This window comes from Beta vulgaris, chromosome 5, assembly GCF_026745355.1.
Source record: "Beta vulgaris subsp. vulgaris cultivar EL10 chromosome 5, EL10.2, whole genome shotgun sequence".
Taxonomy (NCBI): domain Eukaryota; kingdom Viridiplantae; phylum Streptophyta; class Magnoliopsida; order Caryophyllales; family Amaranthaceae; genus Beta; species Beta vulgaris.
In genome coordinates this window covers 6,844,263-6,868,856 of record NC_079206.1, presented here as the reverse complement: position 1 = coordinate 6,868,856, position 24,594 = coordinate 6,844,263, and the positions used below count along the sequence as shown (strand labels likewise).

Below are 24,594 nucleotides of genomic sequence, written 5' to 3'. Positions count from 1 at the left end.
TTTCTTCATCCCACAGAGGGCATTCTTTAATCCTGTGATCATACTCACCACACTTGAAACAACCAGAGTTAGTAGCACTTTTCTTAGGGTTAAAAGTAGTGCCTTTACCTTTGGAGTTTCCACCTCTCCTGAAGTTGTTATTCCTATTCTTTTTCAGAAAGTTTTGAAATTTCCTAGTTAGAAAAGCTAGTTCTTCATCACTATCACTATCATCTGTTTCTACTTCAGTTTTTAAGGCCAACCCTTTATTCTTAGGTTCACTTGATTTAGAGTCTAAAACAAGTTCGTGAGTCATTAAGGAACCAATGAGTTGTTCTAGTGAGAGTTTTGATAAATCCTTAGCCTCTTGAATAGCAGTTATTTTGGAAGCCATTTATTAGTCAAACTTCTTAACACTTTTCTAACTAAATCTTCAGAAGAATAGATTTTTCCTAAAGATCTTAGTTCATTAGTTATTAGTGTAAATCTGGTAAACATATCTTTAATAGATTCATCCTTAGTCATTGTGAACAGTTCATATTGTTGGACTAGTAAATCTATCCTAGACTGTTTTACCTCGTTTGTACCTTCATGTGCCAATTCCATGTGTCCCAATTTCCTTAGCAGTGGTGCATGCAGAGATCTTGAATATTCATCAGGTCCAATTCCAGATTGGAGAATACTCATAGCTTTGAAATTCTTTTCTGCCTTTCCGTAGTCAACAGAATTGTACTCCTCTTCCTCTTTGTCGAACAGGTTTACCTTCATCTCTTTGTTTTGAATAGGAAGAGGTCCAGTCTTTATGATTCTCCAGCATTGAAAGTCAGAACCTTGAATGTATATCCTCATCCTGTCTTCCACCATCCATAATCTTTCCCGTTGAAAATTGGACACTTGGAATACTTGTCGCAAAGTCGTCTTGTGTGTTTAGATTTCTATTCTCTAGATGTGAGTCTTACGAGAATAGCCTGCTCTGATACCACTTGTTGTAACCAAGGGAACACTCAAGAAGGGGGGGTTGAATTGAGTGGTGAAATCTAATCGATTTTCGCAAAAACCTTTCAAGCTCAGTGCCAGGCTCTGAGCTGAACACTCGAAAATTCTAATTTGCGTTTTTGCGAATAATAAACTTAAAAGATATTAGATTTGACACAAATATATAACGTGGTTCAATCTCACCTCTGAGATCTACGTCCACAAGAAAAAAAACTCTTTTATTTCTTTGAATCCTAAAATAATCAATCTTGATACAATAGATTCCCCTCACTACTAACCCTAGTAATGACTCCCAACACTTAACTCTAAGTGTTGACACTCTTATAATGTAAAAGTTACAAAAAGAACGATCCTCAAAGATGTGCTTCTTAGTCAAGCAAATAGAGGACAATTACAATTGTGAAATAGTAACTTAAACCTAACGCTCAGTGCTATGCTCAGTGCCAAGGAAATAGTTTTCAGCTTTTTAATTAGACTCGATTTTCTCTCTGAAAACGTGAGATTTAAAAGTGAATTCTGATTCCCTTTTATAAGTTGTTAGGACGAAAATCACTTAAAAATATCTTTATCTTTTAATCCTTGATTTAAGGGATAAACTTTATCTTTTTCTATCTTTATCTTTTAAACAAACAAAGATAAGTTTTCCATTAGATTTTCTTTTTCAACTCAAAGTCTGATTATATCTAAAAATATTTTTCCAAATCCTTTTAGAAAATCTGAAAACATGTTTTTAATAAAATTCGTTTTATAAAAATCTTTTTATTAAAACACGTTTTTATCAAAACGATTTTTTATCAAAATCTTTTTCAAAAATCGTTTTAATAAAACACGTTTATAAAATCTTTTATCAAAACTTGTTTTTATCAAAATCTTTTCAATACACGTTTTTATCAAAATCTTTTATAAAACTTATTTTTATTAAAATCTTTTATACACGCAATTTTTAGAAAATCTTTTTCTTTAAAAACTCGTTTTCCTAATCCCTTTTGATTTCTGATTTTGAAAACTTATTTCCTTTTTATATAGAAATATAATTTTAATATAATTATTTACTTTCTTAACTCAAAGAAGATAATAATTATATTAACTTTATATTTCTATATTGAGCACATTGCATATTACTAAGCATATTACATTTGAATCTAAAGTTACTATTTTAAGAAATTATAAACTCGAACTTCATTCTTGATTCTTCTTTTCTTTAAAGTCTTCGTTTATCAATTTCTTTCTTCATGCATCTGTTGCAACTGTTACATACTTTCATGCTATAACATATTATATTAATTTTCATCATCAAAACATAACATGTGCATAAAACATAACATGTACATGCACAACATGTTTCCATTCTCACCAAGTGGATATATAGTTATGGAGCTTGTAGCATCTAAACATGCCATGACCTGATGTCTTGCAATTATCAAAAAACGATTGCAAGTTCTCTTAAGTTTAGACAAAGAACTACCATTACTTCCATTCTTTCTTCCTTGATTCTTAAAGTTGTTCCTAGATGGTTGGTTAGAAGGTATTGTAGTTTTATACCCTTTACGAACCACCTTGTCATTGTATCTCTTCCTATCATACGTAAAAAATTTCATAGAATTATGCTAAGCAATAATTTGTGAAATTTGTAGAATGAATGTAATGAACAAGAATACCAGAAGATTATGTCATCATGGTCATGACTCTTGTGGCTCAGACCTTAAAATTAACGCATCATTGAATTGTGTAGTGGTCTACAAGAGAAAGAGAGTTTCTCTAGAATTATTACATCAACTATAAGAAATGAAAGCTAGAGAGTTGATAGAGTATAAATCTATTCTTCGAGCCTCAACCACCAGCTTAAGCTTTTAGTTGAGTTGGTCCTTTGACATGGTATCAGAGCTAGCGTGACAAAAAGGTCACGGGTTCGAATCTAATCCACCCCTCCTTTCTCAGTTGAATATTATTTAGCGTCAGGTATGAGGAGACCTATACTGCATCCACACTTCAAGCCCAAAAGGCTCTTGCGTGAGGGGGTGTGATAGTGTATAAATCTATTCTTGGGGCCTCAACCATCAGTTTAAGCTTTTGATTGAGTTGGTCCATTGACAAGAGTATTTATAGAACTACAGCTAGACTAGATAGGGAGAGGGAGGTTGTTAACTAATAACAAACAATAATAGACTCTAACTAACTTCTCTTGAGTTAGTTATATGGGATGTAATCAGGTGTGATGCAGATGATGTGGCAGCTGTAATATCATTGATCTTATCAAGCCCCCTGCCCCCCCTCAAACTAGGCATGGGAGGAAACATGTCAAGTTTGGAAAGAAGCTTGTGCATTTGAGAAGAAGGTAACACCTTAGTGAAGACATCAACAACCTCTTTATGAGTAGGAACATATATAAGCTAAAGAAATTATGCCTTCAAGGACTTTGTTACGAGAGAAATGAACATTTATTTCAATGTGCTTTGTACCTTCATGATGTACTAGATTCTTTTCAATGTGAATAGCACTCTGGTTATCACAATGAAAATTAACAGGTTGTAGATTATAGACACCTAACTCAACAAGCAACCTCACCAGCCAAGTAATTTCTGAGGCTGTAGTAGACATGGCACAATACTCAACTTCTGAGGAGCTTTTAGATACAATGTGTTGTTTCTTGGACTTTCAAGTAACATGTTAATTACCAAACATTAAGATGTACCCTGAAATAGACCTTTTGGAGTCCAAACAAGCACCCTAATCTGAATCTGAAAATGCTTGGATAGTGAGAGAATTACTACCCTTGAGTAAAATGCCTTGGCCATCAGTAAAGGATATGTAATTTAAAATATGATGTAAGGCCAGATAGTGTGCTTCTCTAGGAGAGTGCATATATTGGCTGAGATGTTGGACTGTGTAAGATAGGTCATATCTTGTATGGGTTAAAAAGTTAAGCTTACCTACTAGGCTCCTGTATTCGTAGGATCGGAACGAAGAGAAGTATCATTAGCATTGAGCTTAAGTGAATGGGGTAAAGGAGTAACAACAGGTTTGTGGGAAGGAAAGGAAGCAGCGGAAAACAATTCTTTGGTAAATTTAGCTTGTGTCATGGTAATAGTGTAACTTTTATAGTAGTATATTTTATTTTATCATAGATATATCTAGTCAAAGCAAGTTTTTGTTAAGCGTACGTGCCTCATATTTTGAAATTGATGGAGTATTTTTAAATAATTGTATATAAGATAGATTGTAAGTATGATGTAACCCTTTTTTTTTTTTACTTGATACATTGTTGGTGCACGGTTTTCAAGACAATATATAGTCCTTAATTTCTCTTATTTCGTTTAAGTAAAAATTATAAAAATTTGATATTATGAATCTACACATCGAGATGAATCTAACAAGACTATACATGACTATGTTTTTACTTATAAAAAATCAAAATAATCGGTTCAAGTTAGTGGTTCAATTTCCAGAATAACAATATAACAACTACTCCCTCCATCCCATAATATAGTGTTTGCATTCCTCTTTGGGTGTCCCAAAATGTTGTGCCTATTTCTTTTTTATCAATTTGTTTGGACTAAATTATCATTCATTTCTACGTAAAACTTTCCAAAATACCCCTACTTTCTTTTAAAATATGTGCCTCTATTTATTGTTTTACACCATTCCAAGGAATATTTATTGCTCATTCATTTAATTTTAAAGGAAAAAGAAGAAAAAAACTAGTTCCAAGACAAAAATACCCAATAAACATTTACTTAAATATATATTTTTGTGAAATCCTAAAACTCCTTCCATTTTCCTTAATTCTTGTGAAAAATGTGAAGTGAACACTATATTATGGGACGGGGGGAGTAAATAATAACAAAGGAGTAATGCATATAAACTACTCAATGCTTTTTTATTTTACTTTTTTTTAAAGTAGTATAGAGTATCAAGTTAGGCTATGTTCAGTTCACCTTATTTTTGCTTATTTCAGATCTAATCAGATCAGATCAGATCAGAAAAAATAAGTTCAGATCAGATCAGATCTGTCAGTTTTAAACTCATTTTTACTATTAAATATCTTTCATTACATATTAGTAAAAATTATAATAATTGAATATTAATAAAGTACTCATTGAGACGAATCAAACAAGACCCCACATGACTATGTTTTTTCTTTTAGATTGAGAGAAATCTAAAAGATAAGATCTTGTAATCAGATCAGTTCAGAAAAAATAAGTTCAGATCAGATCAGATCAGAAAAAATAAGTTCAGATCAGATCAGATCAGATCAGATAAGTTCAGATCAGAAAATTTCAGGTGAACTAAACATAGCCTTAATGTCACGTTCATGAAAGCTTGTAGAATTAATGGTCAAACATGAATGATGTATGTACGGACTGCTAATGGTGGTAATAATCTCAGATTTATTATTGATTATGGGAATACCAGAAATTGCGATACCCAAAGTCGCCCACAGGAAAGCTCGTCATTGGTTGGCAGGGCATGCTATGAATTAGGAAAGTTGACTTTAGGTTGTTAATAACTTGTTTTATCACGTGACTTGCTAATCTTGTACTAAATGAAAGCATAGCTACGTTTAGCAACGCATTAAAGTTATCCTGTTGAAATTTGTAAGGTGCTTAAATTCAGGGTAATAAACTAACTTAAATTGTAAAACCGTAGGCCATACCTATATCTAACGATGTGACCAGCCCACGTATAAGAATAATTTATTGGACATGAGTTTGTCTTGTAAGAAATCGCTATTTTTAAATTAAAATTAGGCAATGATAAGCTCAATATTTAAAACAGAATTATCCCAATAGTGACTAAGTTAATTTCTTTCGGTGACTATTTTAATTCATTTAGTGACTAGTATAATCTTTCATAACGCTTATCATAATATCTATAGAATCATTCATAAAGCCAAATTTTTATTTTCATAATGGAATTGAGTAATGCGGTGGACTACTGCATTCCTTCAGGCTCCCCGTTTCATCACTTTACTCTTTCTCCTTCCAACTCGGCGTACCCCTCCTCCATCCTTGTAGCTTGGGAGCCACCTTCCAACCCTTTCTTCAAACTTAACTTCGACGGTTCGGCTCGTACAAACTCCGCAGCGACATGTGTTATTTAGGGATTCTCTTGTTCATCTCCATAAAGTTGTTGCCTTGAATCTTGGTTCTTCCCAAGTATTCATTGTCGAGGCCTATGCACTCTATCATGGAATCTGTCTCGCAATTCAAAGCAACATTGTTTATAAATAGTAATTTTTGCTTTGTTGTTCGAGTCTTGGGTATGGAAAAAATCTATGATATTCTAATTTTGAAATAGCCAATCCCAGTTGGTATATAGATAGGATCTAATCATAGGTTTTGGATACTGCACAAGAATTTACCAACTAAGTTAAATAACCACGTTATAAAAGGGCGGGTCACATATATTGTTGAATAAACATTTGAACAAGCAGACCTAAGGCCTCATTCATGGACTCAATTCTTTTCACCTTAAAACTGATCTTATAACTTTTTTGAATTCGACTCTTTTAAAATTAATTATCAATACACAGACCATCTGTCACCTTAAACAAATTCAAGCTTCATAAGGTCTACTAATTTTATTATATTTTGGACTTTAAGTAATTCAAATTCATACTTATTAAGTTTGGAATAAGTTAACAATATCTTAATCTTAACACAAATTCTTATATATGGTCGATCACACCGAAAATTTTGCATGTGGCCGGCCCAGTCTAATTTGAAATAATAAGCCTAACAAACAGTAACACGTGCCTTTCCCTGTTACTAGAATCATCACCGCTAATACAAACCTGCCTTTCACACAAAGTCCACCATGGCTACTCCTTTTTCTCTCTCCTCTGCTACAATTTCACTCTCTTCTTATTCATCTTCATCTTCTCTCCTTCAATCACTTTTGAAACTTCAACAATGGCGACGCCGTAGAACTCCGTCGACGATTCACCTCCTACTGTTTTTGAAGCTTCAACAATGGCGAACTCCGCAAAACTCTCACTCGTTTCTCCCTTGGAATATGTATTTGCAGGTTTTAAGAAAGCCTATGTGTTTTCTTAGCAATAATGAGTAACCTCATCTAATCTTATGAGTAACCCTAAAGGTTCGCAAAAGTAACCGCATTTATTCAAACGAGTAACCTCATTTTCACAAAAGTAAACTGATTACTAACCTCGTTTATTCAAATGAGGTTATTCAAATGAGTAACCTCATTTGAGTAAACTGATTAGTAACCTCATTTGTTCACAAAAGTAACTTTTTTTTCCAGACGAGTAACCTCGTTCTGTTAACCTTATTTAATCATACGATTACCCTATTTGATCAACTAACCCCAATTGTTCACAAAAGTAACCTCATTTTATTATATGAGTAATCTCATATTTATCATTTGAGCAACCCAATTGATTCATACTAGCAATGTCATTTAATCTATGAGTAACCTCATTTAATCTTATGAGTAACCCAATCAATTAATACGAGTAACCTCGTTTATATATACAAGTAACTTTAATTAATCATAGGATTAACCTCATTTTATTATACGAGTAACCCCAAAGGCTCACAAAGGTAACTGCATTTGCTTATAAGATAACCACATTTCTTTATAGGAGTGACACCTTTTATTATTAAAAGTGACCACGTACTCCAATACTCATACAAGTAACTTCATTTGGTCATAAGAATAATTTTATATGTTCATAACGATAACTCCATTTGTTCATAATAAGTATGACCATTTGAAAATGAGCTGACGGGCTATTAGGCTGTCGCGCGCGCGACCACACCTGTAATTTCGTGTGTGGCCGGCCACATGCAAGACGCGCTATAATCTTAAAAGGTAAAAGTTTAAGATGGTCTCGCTAAAAAAAAGTAATACTGATCTCACTAATTACTGAGTAAATACTAGCTATACACAAAGTACTGCTAATTGTTATTGATCATTTTCGTAAGGGTGAAACAAGTCGCTAAGCATATTAAAGAGAGACTAAGGGGTATTATCTTTTCTTTTTATTTGCTTTAAAAAGAGACTAAGCGCAATGATGTAGATAGGATCCAATCATAAGTTTTAGGTAATATACAAAAATTTACCAACTAAATTAAATGAACACCTTATAAAAAGGTGCCATATATAGTTAAATAAACCTTTGAACAAGCAGACGTAAGGCCTCATCATGGACCCAATTCTTTTCACCTTAAAACTAATCTTATAGCTTTTTTGAATCCGGCTCCTTTAAAATTAATTATCAATATACATACCATCACATCAAACAAATTCAAGCTTCATAAGGTCTACTAATTTTATTATATTTTGTACTTTAAGTAATTTCAATTCATACTTAATAAGTTTGGATTAAGTTAACAACATCTATCTATCTATACAAATATATTAAAAGGCGTGCATAAATAAGAAACTGTGCCATGTGGTGCTCTCCCTAGAGAGTTAATTTATGTAATCCTTGTACAATAAAAAAATTTAGAAATTGCATAGGATAGGCCATAGGGTTTGATCTTGAGATCTCAAGTACATATGCTAAAGTCTTAACTACTAGACTAAGTTATTTTTTGTGTTACTATCATAAAATATTATACTAATAAATGAATTTTGCTTTTATCCGGGGTATAACCCGGACCTAATAACTAATTTTAATCTTAAAAGGTAAGAGTTTAAGATAGTCTCGTTATAAAAATAAGTAATACTGGTCTCACTAATTACTGAGTAATTACTAGCTATACAGAAAGTACTGCTAATTGCTATTGATCATTTTCGTAAGTGTGAAACAAGTCACTAAGCATATTAAAAGCCAGATCCAGTTGTACTTTGAGTAAAAAACAAAGGGTAAAGCCAAAGTCAATACTCAATAGTCACTACTGGCACTTAAAAACCAGTAAATCACCCCTTTAGCGTTGCTCAAGAGTCGTTGGCTCTTACATCCTCCATGATCACTTAAAATTCTCCATCTGTTATTTATAAACAATAACTAACGTTTTCATTAGTAAAATACAAAGACAAACAATTTATCTAGTGATTGAGTAAATGCAAATTCTTGTATCAGGTTGTTCGATACAATTAGAAGTAGTTAGAACACTATTATATAAAGAAAAGCATCGGTACAAAGAATTATACCAAAACAACCCTTCAAAGTTAAAATGTTATATAAAACTACTCAACGAATAAACAAATCATATAAAGAGTCACTCTGTTGGTCTCAAAACATTAAATCCAACTCATTTAATTAAAGTCAAACTTCATCGACTTTAACCATAATTTTTCAATATATAAACGACATGTACATATCTTATTACAATTTTCTCAATGCTTATTTGACGAAAAAATCAACTTTAATTAACATACAATAGAAGTTATTAAAACCATATAATAATAAAAATAATATAAAATTATGAAAAAAACGTATGATAAAAAATATAACCAAAAAAAAAATACTACATTTACATTAACAAGGTCAAACAATATAGTACAACCCCAACTATTGGCTAATTACAATAACCCTAGATCTTAAGGTAACATTAAAATAAATTTGGAGTTAATTATTAGTTAGTACTTTATTCTTTTATTAATTTATTTTGGAGATAGTACTTGCTTATTCCTATACAACTTTTAAAACTTAAAAGGTAATGAGAGTCAACCAAGACTCTTAAATAACATCACACTTAAAATTCAGACTTAGTAGTGAGAAACTGACACGTGCTATTCTTCCACAACACTTTCTCTCTCCTCTATTTTTTTTAGAGAGATGACATGAGCTGGATAAAGAATCCGTGTATGGAATTCGAGCTGTAATTGAAAGACTCATTCACCCTTCATCATTCTTTCCCTCTTCTTTTGCTCCCTATAAATACACCTTAATATCCTTCCTTTTTTCTTCGTCCACTATATTTAACTTTTTGTCTCTGCATTACAAACTTACTAGTGTAACGTACTATTTTCTAGTACTTGTAATATCTTTCTTTCAATTCTTTTAGTAGTTAGCGCGGCATTTAGCAAAACCCTATAATATCCGAAAGAAAAAAAAAGAGACACTAATTGATAAGAATGTTGATCATTTTTGTTGGTTTGATCACATTAGTATTATTATGTGTACTTAAATCCTCTGTTTTCCGGTTATCCGGTACACGAAACCGGAAACTTCCTCTTCCTCCGGGTACCTTAGGATGGCCGTATATTGGCGAAACGTTTCAACTATACTCTCAAAACCCAAATGTCTTCTTTGCTTCAAAGCAGAAAAAGTTAGTCATCTTTTTTTGTTTAAGCATGTGTTTTTGGTTATTTTTGGATGATAATTAGGTGCTAAAATGTTGTGTTTTTTTTTGTTTTATGTTTGATTAGGTATGGTTCGGTATTTAAGTCACACATATTGGGTTGTCCATGTGTGATGATTTCTAGCCCAGAAGCTGCAAAGTTTGTATTGGCTACCAGATCAAATTTGTTTAAACCAACATTTCCTGCTAGTAAAGAAAGGATGTTGGGTAAACAAGCTATTTTCTTTCACCAAGGTGATTATCATGCTAAGCTTAGAAAGCTTGTTCTTCAGGCTTTCATGCCCGGCGCAATCAGAAACTTCGTCTCTGATATCGATTCCATTGCCACTCAAACACTTCAGTCTCTGGAAGGTTCCTTAATTAACACCTTTCAAGAAATGAAAACTGTAAGTCCAAAAGAAGTAAAAAATAAACATCCAAGCCAATTACCTGCTCGCTCTGGCAGGTAATTGGCTTGGATGCATCTATCCGAATTTATTTGTCACACGACAATTAAATTCGGAGGGATGAAGTAAAAATGGGTTATGCTATATGCAGTTCTTAGGGTTGCATATAAGACATAAATACACTACTTAAAATGGAAATAAGTTGTGAATTTATGGAAAAATTTTGCATCAACTGATGTAATAAATGATCAATTAATACAACTTATTTTCATTTTTAGCTTCTTATATACAACCTTTAAGACTGCAACATCCATCAGAATTTAATTGTCATACTTTTATTATAAGAGTAACGCGACAATTAAATTCGGATGGATGAGGTAGTTTTTGAAGGTACTACTATAAGTCTATAAGTTATCATAGTTAGTTAGTTATTACTATATGTTTATATTATTTCAAATATGATTTTGCAGTATACATTCAATGTGGCTCTGTTATCAATATTTGGAAAGGATGAAGTGAAGTACAGAGAAGATCTAAAGCGGTGTTACTACATACTAGAAAAAGGGTATAACTCAATGCCTATAAATTTGCCAGGAACACTTTTCAATAAATCAATGAAGGCAAGAAAAGAGCTAGCTCAAATCTTAGCTCAAATCATATCAACTAGAAGAGAAATGAAGAAGGACCACCAAGACTTATTAGCTTCCTTTATGGGTGATAAAGAAGGTCTCACTGATGAACAAATTGCTGACAATGTCATTGGTGTTATTTTTGCTGCTAGAGATACTACTGCTAGTGTTCTCACTTGGATTATTAAGTACCTTGCTGACAACCCTTCTGTTCTGCAATCCGTCACGGTATATATGTATATCTATCTATCTATCATTCTCGAGAACTGCATCAACGTACTTTTAAACCAATCATTTAATTTTTTTTTTGTTACTATATCAACGTTTTCACAATATCAACGTATTTCCGAACCAATCAGTATTTACAGAAGAGAATCTTTATTTTGTTGTAGTAACTTTTAGACCAACATGATTATTATTTTTGGTAAAGATTTGTTTAATCTTATCTAGAAAAGATATATATTTTGATTAAAGTTTCCAATAGTTAAGGTTATATATGTGGGGCTTAAAAAAGATTGTGAATGGTGACATTTGCAGGAAGAGCAAGAAGCAATTATTAAAGAAAAAGTAGAAAGTGGAGAAGAAAAGGTCCTAAATTGGACAGATACCAAGAAGATGCCTTTTACTACAAGAGTGATTCAAGAAACTTTAAGGGTGGCTTCAATTTTATCATTTACTTTCAGAGAAGCTGTTGAAGATGTTGAATATGAAGGTTAGTTTTCTTTAATTATTATTCTAGTTTTTAACTCTCTTTAAAATACTTTTTATCTCTTTCTAAATCTAAAAAAAAGAGCTTTTTCTTTTGACTTTCAGGATATTTGATACCAAAGGGGTGGAAAGTACTCCCATTATTCAGGAATATTCACCATAGTCCTGATCATTTCCCTGAGCCTGAGAAATTTGATCCCTCAAGATTTGAGGTAATAATCTAAAGTTTCACAAAAAATTACTGTTTTTGTTAGTTCATTTCCTTAATTAGTTTGTATATCCGAGATGAAGCAACTATTGTATATCCGAGATGATGTTTGTGTTGTCTTTGTGCATTGATCATAACCTTTTGAATTAACGTACTATATTGTTGACTTGGTAACTGAATCCTTATAATAATCTCAAATGATGCTCATCAATTCTGAATGACTCCGCTAATGTAAAAGCATGTAGTAATCTTAAAAGATAAGCAAACTTTTATACTTTGTCAAATTAATATTTGCTTTAAAGTCTTAGAATTTTTTTTTCCTAAGTAAGAGTTTCAAAATACAAGTTGGTTGACCAAGCAATCTTGTTAATATGTTTAGTCATCAACTACTTATGTTGCATAAGTTGTTTTCAAATTTTCATGACTTTCATACAAAAAAAGTCATATTTAGATAGATTATGTACTCAACCTTTTATTTTTTAATGTACATAGGTGGCACCAAAGCCCAATACATTCTTGCCATTTGGCAATGGGATCCATTCATGTCCTGGCAATGAACTGGCAAAGTTAGAGATTCTGGTTCTGTTACATCACCTAACCACAAAATACAGGTAGATTACTACTCTCTATTAACTTACTTAATATAGTTTCAGCATTAAAATTTTACATGTAAAATAAATGATCAGTTTCTAAAAATAGTGATTTTTTATATGTTAGTTGTTACATTTGTTGATCATGGGTATGGTTTGTCTTTATTCTACAGGTGGTCTATCATTGGCCCACAAAACGAAATACAGTATGGCCCATTTGCACTTCCCCAGAATGGTCTACCCATTGATTTATCCCTCAAAAGTCAAGACTAGCATATAAATTCTTTAATTAGGATCATACCAGCACTAGTGCATCGGATCCTACAAGAAGATACTACCTAAATCTATGACGAGGAAAACAACTTCTTTTGACAATTAAGTGACGAATTTAAAGGGAGAGAAAAAGAAAAAAATAGCCTAATATGAGAATAATTTTATGAGTTTGAGATAAAGAATGAGAGAATAATTTAAATAATGAATGAGGAGCTACTGCAATTGTACAAAAGGCTCTTCACACATCAACAAATTTTGGAAACAATTATCATGTTTTCATTTTGTGGTAGTTGTAGTTATTTTTTTTTTTTTTAAGACTTCAATTCTTTCCCAAGAGTAGAAAAAGAAAGAAAAAATCCGCAAGGAATGATTCTTGTAAAATTGTAAATTTAGATTAGAGCATGAGTATGTTGGTGAGAGTGGTATGATATTTACAAGATGCCGCAAGGCAAATTAATGAGAAGTTTTATTGGATCATAATGTTTTTGCTATAGTATTTATTTAAATATTTAAATTGTATCTTTGTGTCACCAAATCTATGATCTACTAGATACAAGATCAAGTTCTATCACGGCAAGTTTCTTTTTCTTATCGTGCTTTGTATTGATAAACTTTGAAAAAACCGACTCAACATATTCAATAATTTAATCTAGGTAATACAGTCTAAATATAAATATAAATATTCAATTCATTCATATAATTACAAAGTACTTACTCATAAAAGAAGAAGTATCAGTTACAATATCGGATTATTATAATTACTACGATATCGTAAATTGGTTGATATGGTAAAAAAATTCTTTTGTTGCATTGGCTAAATACAACATGTCAAAGGACCAACTCAACCAAAAGCTTAAGCTGATGGTTGAAGCCCCAGAAATAGATTTATACTTTATTACACCCCCCATGCAAGAACCCTTTGGGCTTGAAGTGTGGATGCATCACAGGTGAGGGGTGGATGAGATTCGAACCCGTGACCTTTTTGTCATGCTGACTCTTGATACCATGTCAAAGGACCAACTCAATCAAAAGCTTAAGCTGATGATTGAGGCTCCACGAATAGATTTATACTCTATCACAACAAAATCAACATGTACTATTATAAAAAAAAAAAAAAAAAGGAAAGATAAACGACAACCATTAGCTACTATATGTGTGAAACTGACTTGATCTTATCAACCTTAAGTACAATGGCCATTGTAAACAAAACCCTTATAGACAAAAGATAATGCACTGGGTTAGAAATTTTAACATCTATGTATAACATGATATCCAAATTGTAAGAATAAGTTCTTAATGCGATGGTAGTGAATTTGCATGGATAGAGTGAGTCCAATATATTCCATTCAAATATGCTACACTTTCCGCATGCATAGCTGATAATATATGACCGAACAAAAGTAAGTGCCGCACCATGAGTAACACACACCAAACGATGATAGAAAATTATTGCTAAAATTGTTTTTCAACTGTTTGTAGCTTCACACATATTCCATTGTCCCTTCGTCTCTAATTCATTGCTCAATTTACTTTTTTTGGGAGTCAGGGAAAGGTTAAGAAATTTCGCTTGTAAATTCTCATTGATATGTAGAAAAGAGGAATTATCATATGAATATACTATTAGATTTCTCGTCATAAATGTATTTTTTATAATATCAAGTTTTTATGATCTCTGATGATTATAATAACAAATATTATTAGTCAAATATCTTTCTTTATTAAGATAAAAAAATAGTTAATATAGTATACTTTGGGACGAAGAGAGTGGTAGTTCCTAAATCATATGTATAGACAATTTCTCTGATTATATATGATCATTTTCAACATATTCCTTTATATTAATATAGATTTTATCTTCTTTGATGTTTTTTATATTGTTATAAATCGGTCACTAATCGCACGGTTCTTATCCTTGCTTTATCCAAAGCATGGCCTATTCATCAGCTCAACGCTAAAATTGCCTTCCTCCATGGCGAACTCTAAAAAAACTTCTACATGCATCAATAACTCCTCAGGTTTCGGGACTCCACTTATCCTAACCATGTTTGCCTTTTGAGGAAATCTATTTACGATTTCAAGCAAGTTCATAGAGCATTGTACGAACGCTATGCTGACTATGTGTCCTCTATTGGGTTTTGTCACAACACCTTCACAATTCACTATTTATCTACTAGAAAGGTACTAATATTGCTTACATTCTTTTGTATACGGATGAAAATATCTAAATGATTACTTTTGATACTCTTCGAACAAATATCAATCGATCATGACTCTTCTCAGTTTTGAATTTGTTATGAAAGACATGAGTCATTTTAGTTGTTTTTTGGGGAAATGCATACAACCATCATACCCCACAACTTCTTCCTTTTTCATAATCAACATGCTGAAGAAATCATTGATCATGCTGGCATGTCTTCTTGTAAGCCTACCTTCTCCTACTCGAGTTGATACTAAACTGAAGTTGAGTGCTTCTGTAATAGCCCTGTTTTTAAGAGCGTTTATTTAAAAGCTAAATATAATTATTAAGTTAATTATGTTCCGAAAACTTTTATTTTATTTGAGCTTGGAGTATTTTATTTATTGATATGGCAAACAGGTTTAAATTATTTCTCGCTTTAGCGGTGTCCTATTTTCAAAGGAAACTTTGCTGGATTTTCTTTAGAAATTTATGAGAACAGAGTCTGAGAATCATAGCGTTGTTGTAATAGTTAATTTTAATAGAACAGAATTGGAAATTGAGTTCCACACTCTCGGATGTAGTTCGGTGAGTGTGATGGTAATAGTCCGGGTTATCTCGACTAGAGTCTCTTTCGCTGTGCTTAATCCTCTGTAAGCTGGTCGGGAAAATTCGGCATGTCACAAGCGGTATCAGAGCTTGAGTAGTTTTTGGATACAATGTGATCTTTATATCATAGTGAAAATGTTGAAAAATAGGTTTAATGGATTGACTAAAGAGTTAGGTATAAATGAATCAAGTCGTATGAGTGTTTGCGCTTATGCGTGTGCTATATGGATCCATTTATATATATATGCATAGGTATTACTTGTGTGTATATTTGCTAATGTGTATAATGTTATCTTGTTATGACTTGATTGTCTGTGATCTTATTTACTTAAAAGTGTGTATCTCAAGAAAATTGTATGATTTGCGAAGTAAATGAATTCCAAACGAGATCTCTATGAATGAGATGACTCAAAATTATGCCCTTTTTGTTTTCTTTTCTCCTCGATTCTAATATTGAGTTGAAGTGGAGATACAGAAGTTGATGGTAGAATTGAGGTTTGGATGCCTGATATCTTACGAGTTTGAGATTTTTGTTTTATTGAAATTATTATTTTCGAGTTTCGAGGACGAAACTTTAAATAATAGTGGTAGTATGTAATAGCCCTGTTTTTAAGAGCGTTTATTTAAAAGTAAGATTTAATTATTAAGTTAATTATGTTCCGAAAAATTTTATTTTATTTGAGCTTGGAGTATTTTATTTATTGATATTGCAAACAGGTTTAAATTATTTCTCGCTTTAGCGTGTCCTATTTTCACAGGAAACTCCACCGGACTTTCTGTAGAAATTTATGAGAATAGAGTCTGAGAATCAGAGCGTTGTTGTAATAGTTAATTTGAATAGAACAGAATTGGGAATTGAGTTCCACACTCTCCGAGTAGTTCGGTGAGTGTGATGATAATAGTTCGGGTTATCTCGACTAGAGTCTCTTTCGCTGTGCTTAATCCTCTGTAAGCTGGTCGAAAAAATTCGGGTTGGTATAGCTTCCTTCAGTTTTCCTTATGTTGCTCCATCTCATTATCGTAGTTCAGTCACAGCCTCACAAATTCTTACTTTCATAAGGTCCGACATCTCCTATGTTGTACAACAAATCTACCTCTTCATGCACAACCCCATGGAAGTTCATATGGATGCTCCTAATAAGCACATTATGCACTATATTAAGGGCACCTTGATACATGGACTTCATCTTCATGCACTACCGCAACATGGAAGTTCATATGGATACTCCTAAGCGCATTGTGCACTATATTAAGGGCGTCTTGACACGTGGACTTCATCTATATCCATCATTTACTTCCACTCGTATCTCCGATCCTATACTAACGATGACTGTGGTGGTTGTCCAGATACTTGACACTCAATGTTTAGCTACAATGCCTTTCTTGGCGGTATTCCTCACCTGGTCATCTAAATGATAAGCCACATCATCTCAATCTAGCGCCAAAGTCGAATACGTACTATGGTATTGCAGATGTAGTTACTGAATCTTGTTAGCTATGTAACCTTCTCCTTGGGGCTTCGTTTTCTATTCAGAAAGCTACTTTGGTCTACAATGATGAAGTTAAGTGTCGTCTACCTATTCAGTAATCTAATTTAGCATAAACATACTAAACATATAGAGATGAGCATCCTGTTTCTTCGTGAAAAAGTTGCTCGTTGACAAATTTGCGTACTCCGTGTCCCTTCTCACCATCAAATAACAAATATTTTCACTAAAGGTCTTTCCTTGATACTATATCCGTTTCATAATATAGTACTTATTTCTCTTTTTTCAGATTAAATTTTAAAATCTTTGATCAATTATTTTCATTAATAAACTTTAATTATTCCCTTCTATACAAATTCAATGCAGGGGAGCCAGCGGGCCATGCCACCTTGGCTATTTCCTAGATCTGCCCTAATCGATCAAAATCAACTACAGTAAGTAAGAAAATTAAAATCAAAATCACTGTATTACTCAAAAACTAGCGGCGACATTGACTTTTATATTCCCTGGTTTTCAAATGTGCATTGAAAGTAAAAGTTTGAGTATGTTGACGAGAGACTTTATGTGTAACAACTCCAAAACAAGCATAATTTCTATATATAATTTGATTAATTGCGAGTATTAGTCTAAGATTGTGTTCTCAAAGTAGAACTTTATTACTTTCATCACCTGGTCCCATACTTCTATGCTCTAATGAGTCCAATCCGATACCATAGACGACCTTGAAATTTGTGCCTCACCTTTTTTTAATTTGAAATTCTCCAATAATTATACTAAATAATCATATATTATGAAACAAAAAATGTGGTCCTTCGAGACATCCAGCTCAAACCTTCGAATATTTTCAGCGATTGTCTATAAAATATAACAAAATTTTAGCCATTGCCTACAAAATGGAAGCAACGAGGATATAGGGCTAGGAATATGTTCAGTTTACCTTAGATACTCTCCACTATTTATTTTATTATTTTTCTTGTTTTTTTGTTCTTTTTCTTTTCTTGTTTGTTTTTTTTTAATATTAATTGAAGGCCAAACGACATCTACAATAGATATTAAAGAAAAACAAAATACAATTAAACAAAATTAAATTAAATTCATATTCGAAGAAACTACAATAATGAGCCAGATCGAACAATACAATGCATCCCCCTTGTATTTGCTGAATCAAGCAGCTATTGATGAGAAAATCTATCATTCTGACATAGTGTTGGAAGAGCATTCTTGATCGAGCCATGTTAACCGCATCAGAGATTTCAATACTTTCATGTTGAGTCTCGAACTTCAACAATGAGAACAATTTTTCATATATTTAAAATAAAAAAAAACCCTACTCATAGCTCCCCTGGGGGAGAAGGAGATCTCCACAACAGAGACTAAAATCCCATAACAGGGTTTGAAGAAATCTCATAAAGATATACTAATTTATTCAACAAAACAAGAAAAGAAACTAAAAACTGAAAATAAAAGGGAAAAAGGGGCTTATCATGGATGAAATTATCCATAGCATCTCCTAATTCTGTTAAAGAGGGTAGAGGAGGCTAGTGTTTTAGAGAGAAAAGAGAGAGCAGAGGTGGCTAGGTTATTAATGGATTATTTGTTTATTTTGTTTTTAAGATGAATTGGCAACAGAGACTCCCACTTTGCTAGTTGCAACTCGTTAATTGAACACAATCATACTACTAGTTTAATTATTTTGAAATGATTGGAAGTGAGATGGTGGCCTGGATCTATATATGTACCATAGGTTGTACATGTATCGAATGATTATCATGATCCTTTGACCTTTGGTGATGCATACCAACAATTAGGTGCTTCTTGATCACTCCTTCAGCCAACTAACGAAGTCTTCTTTGGGAGTATTTGTTACAAGCAAGCATGGGCGGACCAGCGAATCTACGTAGTCCTTAGAGCACAACCAATAGTTGCCCTATAATTTGTGGTCATCAATTATTTTATTACTTTCTCACTCTTTCACCTACCTCACTATTTTTTTTTCTCTCCTCCATTTCCTTCTTTGCTCCTCTTTTTCTTGGTCCATCATGAAGAGCTGGACATCAATTTTTTGGCCAAATTTTTTCTCTCTCCTAATAAACTAATATTATTTTTATACTCTCTCTCATAACCCACAAGGAGGACAACCATTGGGAGCGCTCTTATAGGAAGCAACTGCATCCCCGTTTTCTGATCAAGTGAGGATGCAAAATAGTTGAAAATCATATATTGAGGGACACTTATTGTATATTAGAAGAGGGGCTGGGAAATCATTAAAAATCTTCAAATAGCCATGTTCTAGAAATATTAAGCAAAAAATAAAATAAATGTAACAACAACGTTATTTTTAGATCTTTAAAAAGAGATCCATTTTAAGATGCTTTTAAAACACTTCAATTTCTATGAATATAGACACTAACTTGTCCTATCAATAACTGTGATAAGTTAAAGTTTATTTTTGCATCCCCATTTCAGGTTTCTTGGATCCCGCATAGTGACACAAGTATTGTATACATTTATTAGACTTCTCACATAGTTTTTTTAAAAGAGAAATTCCAATATTTGAAAGCCAAGCGACATCTATAATAGGTATTAATAAAAGAAAAATAAAATACAATCAAACAAGATCAAATCAACTTAGTTTTCAATGAATCTGCAATGAACCAGTTCGCAAAATTGTGGCGCAATTTCCTTGTATTTGTTGTCTCAAGTAGCTAGTAATGGAACTATCTATCATTTTTACATAATTTGGAGCAAAGCATGCTTGATCTATCCATGTGACCGCATCCGAGCTTCTAATACCTTCATGTTTATAGTTTTAAACTGCAACTAATGAGAACAATTTTCATACCTATAAATAAACAAACTAGACTCACAAATCACATAAGGCTGATGGAAGTGGTAGGAGAAGCAAATGTTGTTTATGATCTGGACAACGAACAACCAATGGCGAGCTTCACATCTCGCCACATGAGCAATCCCAACGATCTCTAGTCGCTCTGGATTTGTGGCTCATGATCTTGAGAGTATTTCAAGTTTCTCTATTAGGTAGGAGAAAGGGGGCGTGCTGCACTCCATCAGACGCAATTGCGGTGTCGCCTTCGGAATTGAATTTTTCAAGGCAAAAACCATTAAGATCAATGCCAAGCTAAAATTTTTGAGCTCTAGAACACATGCACATCCGATTTGTGAAATCGGAAAACACATGTCCCAACCATGAATATCATTCATCGCCTCGACCACACTCACACTTCTCATCCTCTTTAGTCACCTGTTCCTTCATCAAAGATTCCAAAAAGAACTGCATATTATACTATTACAACATTAAACCACCATCCTTTATCCAACTGGCAAATATTTTTTAATTGCCATACCTAACTACGAACAACATGCTTAGCAACTCGAAAGAAAGACTATTTGACAACTAACCACACATATTAAAAAACAACTAACTTACTTATATCTAACATAGTTAGGGAAGGGAGCAACAAGCACGGGGGAGAGGAAAGGGAAGCCTTCCAACCAAGGGGGAAGGGAAGGGGAGCAACAAGCACGGGGGAGAGGAAAGGGAAGCCTACCAACCAAGGGGGAAAGGAAGGGGAGGCCCAAAAACTAAAACTCGACCAACAAAGGGAGAAGGGGGCACGACAGAATACCACGAATAGGTGAGGGGGATGGGAGGCCCAACTGGCAAAAAAAAGGGGAGTGGAAAGGGATCGGAAGTCCAACGAGCAAAAAAAAAAAAGGGAGGAGGAAGGGGAGGCCAACGAAAAAACAGGGGGAAGGGAGTGTTATGCTCGACGAAAAAAAACAAACAAAACAGGGGAAGGGAAGCCTGATGAAACAAAGATAGGAGAGGGGCCGGGAGGGGATGCCCGACGAAACAAAACGGGGGAGGGGGAAGGGAAGCCCGACCAAGTAAGAGGGGACAGGTAAGGGAGGCCCGACAAAACAAAACGGGGGAGGGGGAAGGGAAGCTCGACCAAGTAAGAGGGGGGGGGGGGGGGAATCCCGACGAAATAAAAACAGGGGAAGGGGAATGGAGGCCCGACAGACGCGACAGGGGAGGAGGGATGTAGAAGGGACGACGACCTTCCGATACTGGATAACATCAATGAAGGAAACGACTGGGAAAGCTAGGGTCGACAGACGCGGAAGAGGAAGGGGGAGGGGCTCGATAGCCACCGTGCCCAAGCGACTCAGGTGGTCGGCGAGCCCATGGGGTTTCTTCTTTTGAGGATTTGCTGCGCTAGGGTATGTTTTTGGGAGAAAATGGTTGTGGAAGCTAGTGTTTTGCAAAAATTTCGATAGTTGATTATATTAACTTCCAATAATATTGCATATGTTAAAGAGAGGAGGAAATACAGTTTTGACTAATGTTATTGTTTTAAGGTAAATTTTTAAAAAACTATCTTTTTTTTTTCAAGATACTACCTTATATAGTAAATTTCTTTCAATATACTACCATTTTATGTTTATAGTTAATACCATTAATAATTAATAGACTGCTGCCTTAAAGGTTGCTGCCGACGGGGTAACGAGGAAGGATGATGGAAACGAGAGGGGAGTAATGAAAAGCATTTTGTGGTCACCTACCCCATTACTGATGGTTAAACCTCATTAAGGGTCAAATGGTAGCATATTGAAAGAAATTTGTTATATGAGGTAGATTTTTGAAAGAAAATTTTAATAAGGTAGCTTTTTTGAAAATTCTGGTTATGTAAAAAGTAGTTTTATGAAATATTGCCTGTTTTGAAGTATATATATTAGGCAAAATTGACCTCAACACCACAATACGATGTGGGTGCACCCAGTGCCATTAACTTTGATTAATAGCCAAACCACCACAAACTATTGGCCTGGTGTAGCAAGTGTCATAAATGACTCATAATCTAACTTTTGTCGGCACATGTACATGTGATTTAGGCTTATAATTTAATAAAAAAAAATAGGATAAATAAAAGTAAAATGAAAAAATGCGAAAAAAATAACATGTTGTTAACAAGAAATATTAGCTCCAGAGTCATTTATCAAATATGTACACATCCGTTCAAAATCGTTCGCCTATTATCTATTTCAGTCACTTTCGGAATTATTTAAGCCAACACTTATTAAATGAAATATTCTTGTAATTATTTTGGCACCTTTTATTTAAGGTACCTAAAGGCTAAAATGATTTCCAAACATAGTATTAAATTTTCACAAAATAAATAGTAGTATTTATTAAATATTGTTAAAATATTGTAACTTAAAACTACTGGTATATGATACTCCCTCCGTCCCAAAATATAGTTCACATTTCCCTTTTTTCACGGTAATTTATGCAAGTAGAATCTAAGAGGGATAGTAAAGATTTTTTGTTTATTTAAATAAATGTTGTATGGGAAAAGATGATTTTAGGAGAGAGAATGGAGAATAATTGGTGAAAGAACATTAATTGTAACACTTGGGTTGAATAAACAAAGCAAAAAACAAAATTCAAGAAGCAAATAAATGATGAGACACGGTTTTGTTAGACAAATTACGGAAAAAATGTGGAACTAAATATGAAAATGGAAACTATATTTTAGAATACCCAAAATAAAAATGAGAACTATATTTTGAGACGGAGGGAGTGGTAAATTAAGTCGACCTTCAACAAACGCAGAAAGGACTCGATTTAAAAAATTATCCTTACAGTGCATAGCGACAGGCTCATAACTACGATTAATGCCAATAACGTTCATTAACTAAATAATGCGTCACTCAACGAGTAGTTTTCCAAAAGCAAAGCATAGTATTCGTACAGGCCGTATTGTACATTTCGGGGCATATATTAGACACGTGAAACCTTAGCCATGCTGCCATGCACAGAACCTGTCTAATGCAAGTGGCAGACCGTAACATTTATGCCGAGAATTCTCATTTATGGCGGAATAGTCGCCAAGTAATTATTTTCCTCCACATAATATAGTGTTTGTTTCTTTTTTACATGTGTTTACAAGATACACTTTAATCAATAATATCTTCAATTTCTTATATATTGACAAAAAATATAAAAAGTTTTCTAAAATTAAATATTGAGGTTATTTTAACAAGATTCCACATGAATATGTTATTTTATATGTACAAATGAGAATATTTGGTAAAATATTTTAAAGTTTAAACCTCAAGGAAAAAAACAAACACTATATTATAAGAGGAGTATTTATAGTACTTGTTTAAATATTAAAAAATATGGGAATCTGAAAGATTTGTAAATGGAAAATAATCACGTTGTTTGATTGAAAACTTAATGGTTCTAGGTCCCCTAAAAAAAAAGTTTTAGGTCTGACAAAATGGAAAAAAAATTCTCTTTATGTATAGCTTGTCGTTTACTTAACACATAAGAAATCAAACAATTTTGTATACTTTGTTCGAAATATAATTACTACAATCGGAAGGTACTAAGGATTTTTTTCGAATCCATTCAGCCAAAAGAAAAGTAGGAAACCAGACTCTTCATTGTAGAACTAGAAGTTACAATTTAGGAGTTATGGTTTGTATCCAAGACCTGTTCTGATCTTTTTGGGGTCCTAAGTAAAATAATAGATTAAGGTCCTTTAAAAAAAAAAGATGCAATTTATAATAGAATAAAATAAAAACATATTGATCTAAATTTTCATGAACTACATCCTAACAACAACACTACTGTCCATTGTCAACAACACCTTAGTGTGATTTTAGTAAATATTCAACAAGTTATCTCTTTTTCCTCTTTTTCACTTTCAAATAAATGTTTTTTAAGCCACATTGCAAGTTTTACACAAAAAAAATCAAACACTCAAATTATATTACAAGAAAATTAGAAAATGAAATTGCAACACATTGACTTATGTGCCAAAAGTCCTATAGGCTATAGGCACTACCAACTGGAAGATTGAAGACGCCCACGGCTTCAGCAAGGCAATCGACCATCGTCCGTAGGGACAAATCAATCCCAACCACAGACACTCGACAACAAAATTTCCCATAAAGAACACTTTTATTCCTAATTTCATAATTTCTTAATAACTTCAATTGATTGAGAATAAAACTTATAAGTGATGCATTATTTAAATGCAATTATTTCTACTTAAACGGTAGCAAAAAAAATTCCGATTGCCATAATTTAGAGAAGTTCAAGAAGGTGTTACAATCACAACTTAATTTTTAGAAATATGAAATTTTTCCACAAGTTTAATGATGATTAGAGAAAATTTTTGGAAGTAGAAAAAGAGTTTAATTTGGATATGAAGTTATCTTGTAAGAGACCATCTATTTTTAAAT

At 33.1% G+C, this 24,594-nt stretch overlaps 1 protein-coding gene across 1 annotated transcript; it reads left to right on the top strand.

Moving 5' to 3' along the window:
• The first annotated feature begins 9,846 nt into the window (after positions 1–9,846).
• On the top strand, positions 9,847–13,524 carry LOC104892458 (abscisic acid 8'-hydroxylase CYP707A2). The gene is made up of 7 exons (XM_010678400.4): positions 9,847–10,217; positions 10,318–10,636; positions 11,107–11,493; positions 11,803–11,977; positions 12,079–12,185; positions 12,674–12,792; positions 12,945–13,524. The coding sequence occupies exons 1-7, from the start codon at positions 10,024–10,026 to the stop codon at positions 13,042–13,044; spliced, it is 1,401 nt and encodes a 466-aa protein (XP_010676702.1). The 5' UTR covers positions 9,847–10,023; the 3' UTR covers positions 13,045–13,524.
• The last annotated feature ends 11,070 nt before the right edge of the window (positions 13,525–24,594 follow it).

Excerpts from the sequence above, each read along its gene's own strand:
- LOC104892458 (XM_010678400.4), top strand. The coding sequence starts at position 10,024 with ATGTTGATCATTTTTGTTGGTTTGATCACATTAGTATTATTATGTGTA. Across the intron at positions 11,978-12,078 it reads TGAAGATGTTGAATATGAAG|GATATTTGATACCAAAGGGG; the intron begins GTTAGTTTTCTT and ends TTTGACTTTCAG. Across the intron at positions 12,793-12,944 it reads CACCTAACCACAAAATACAG|GTGGTCTATCATTGGCCCAC; the intron begins GTAGATTACTAC and ends TTTATTCTACAG.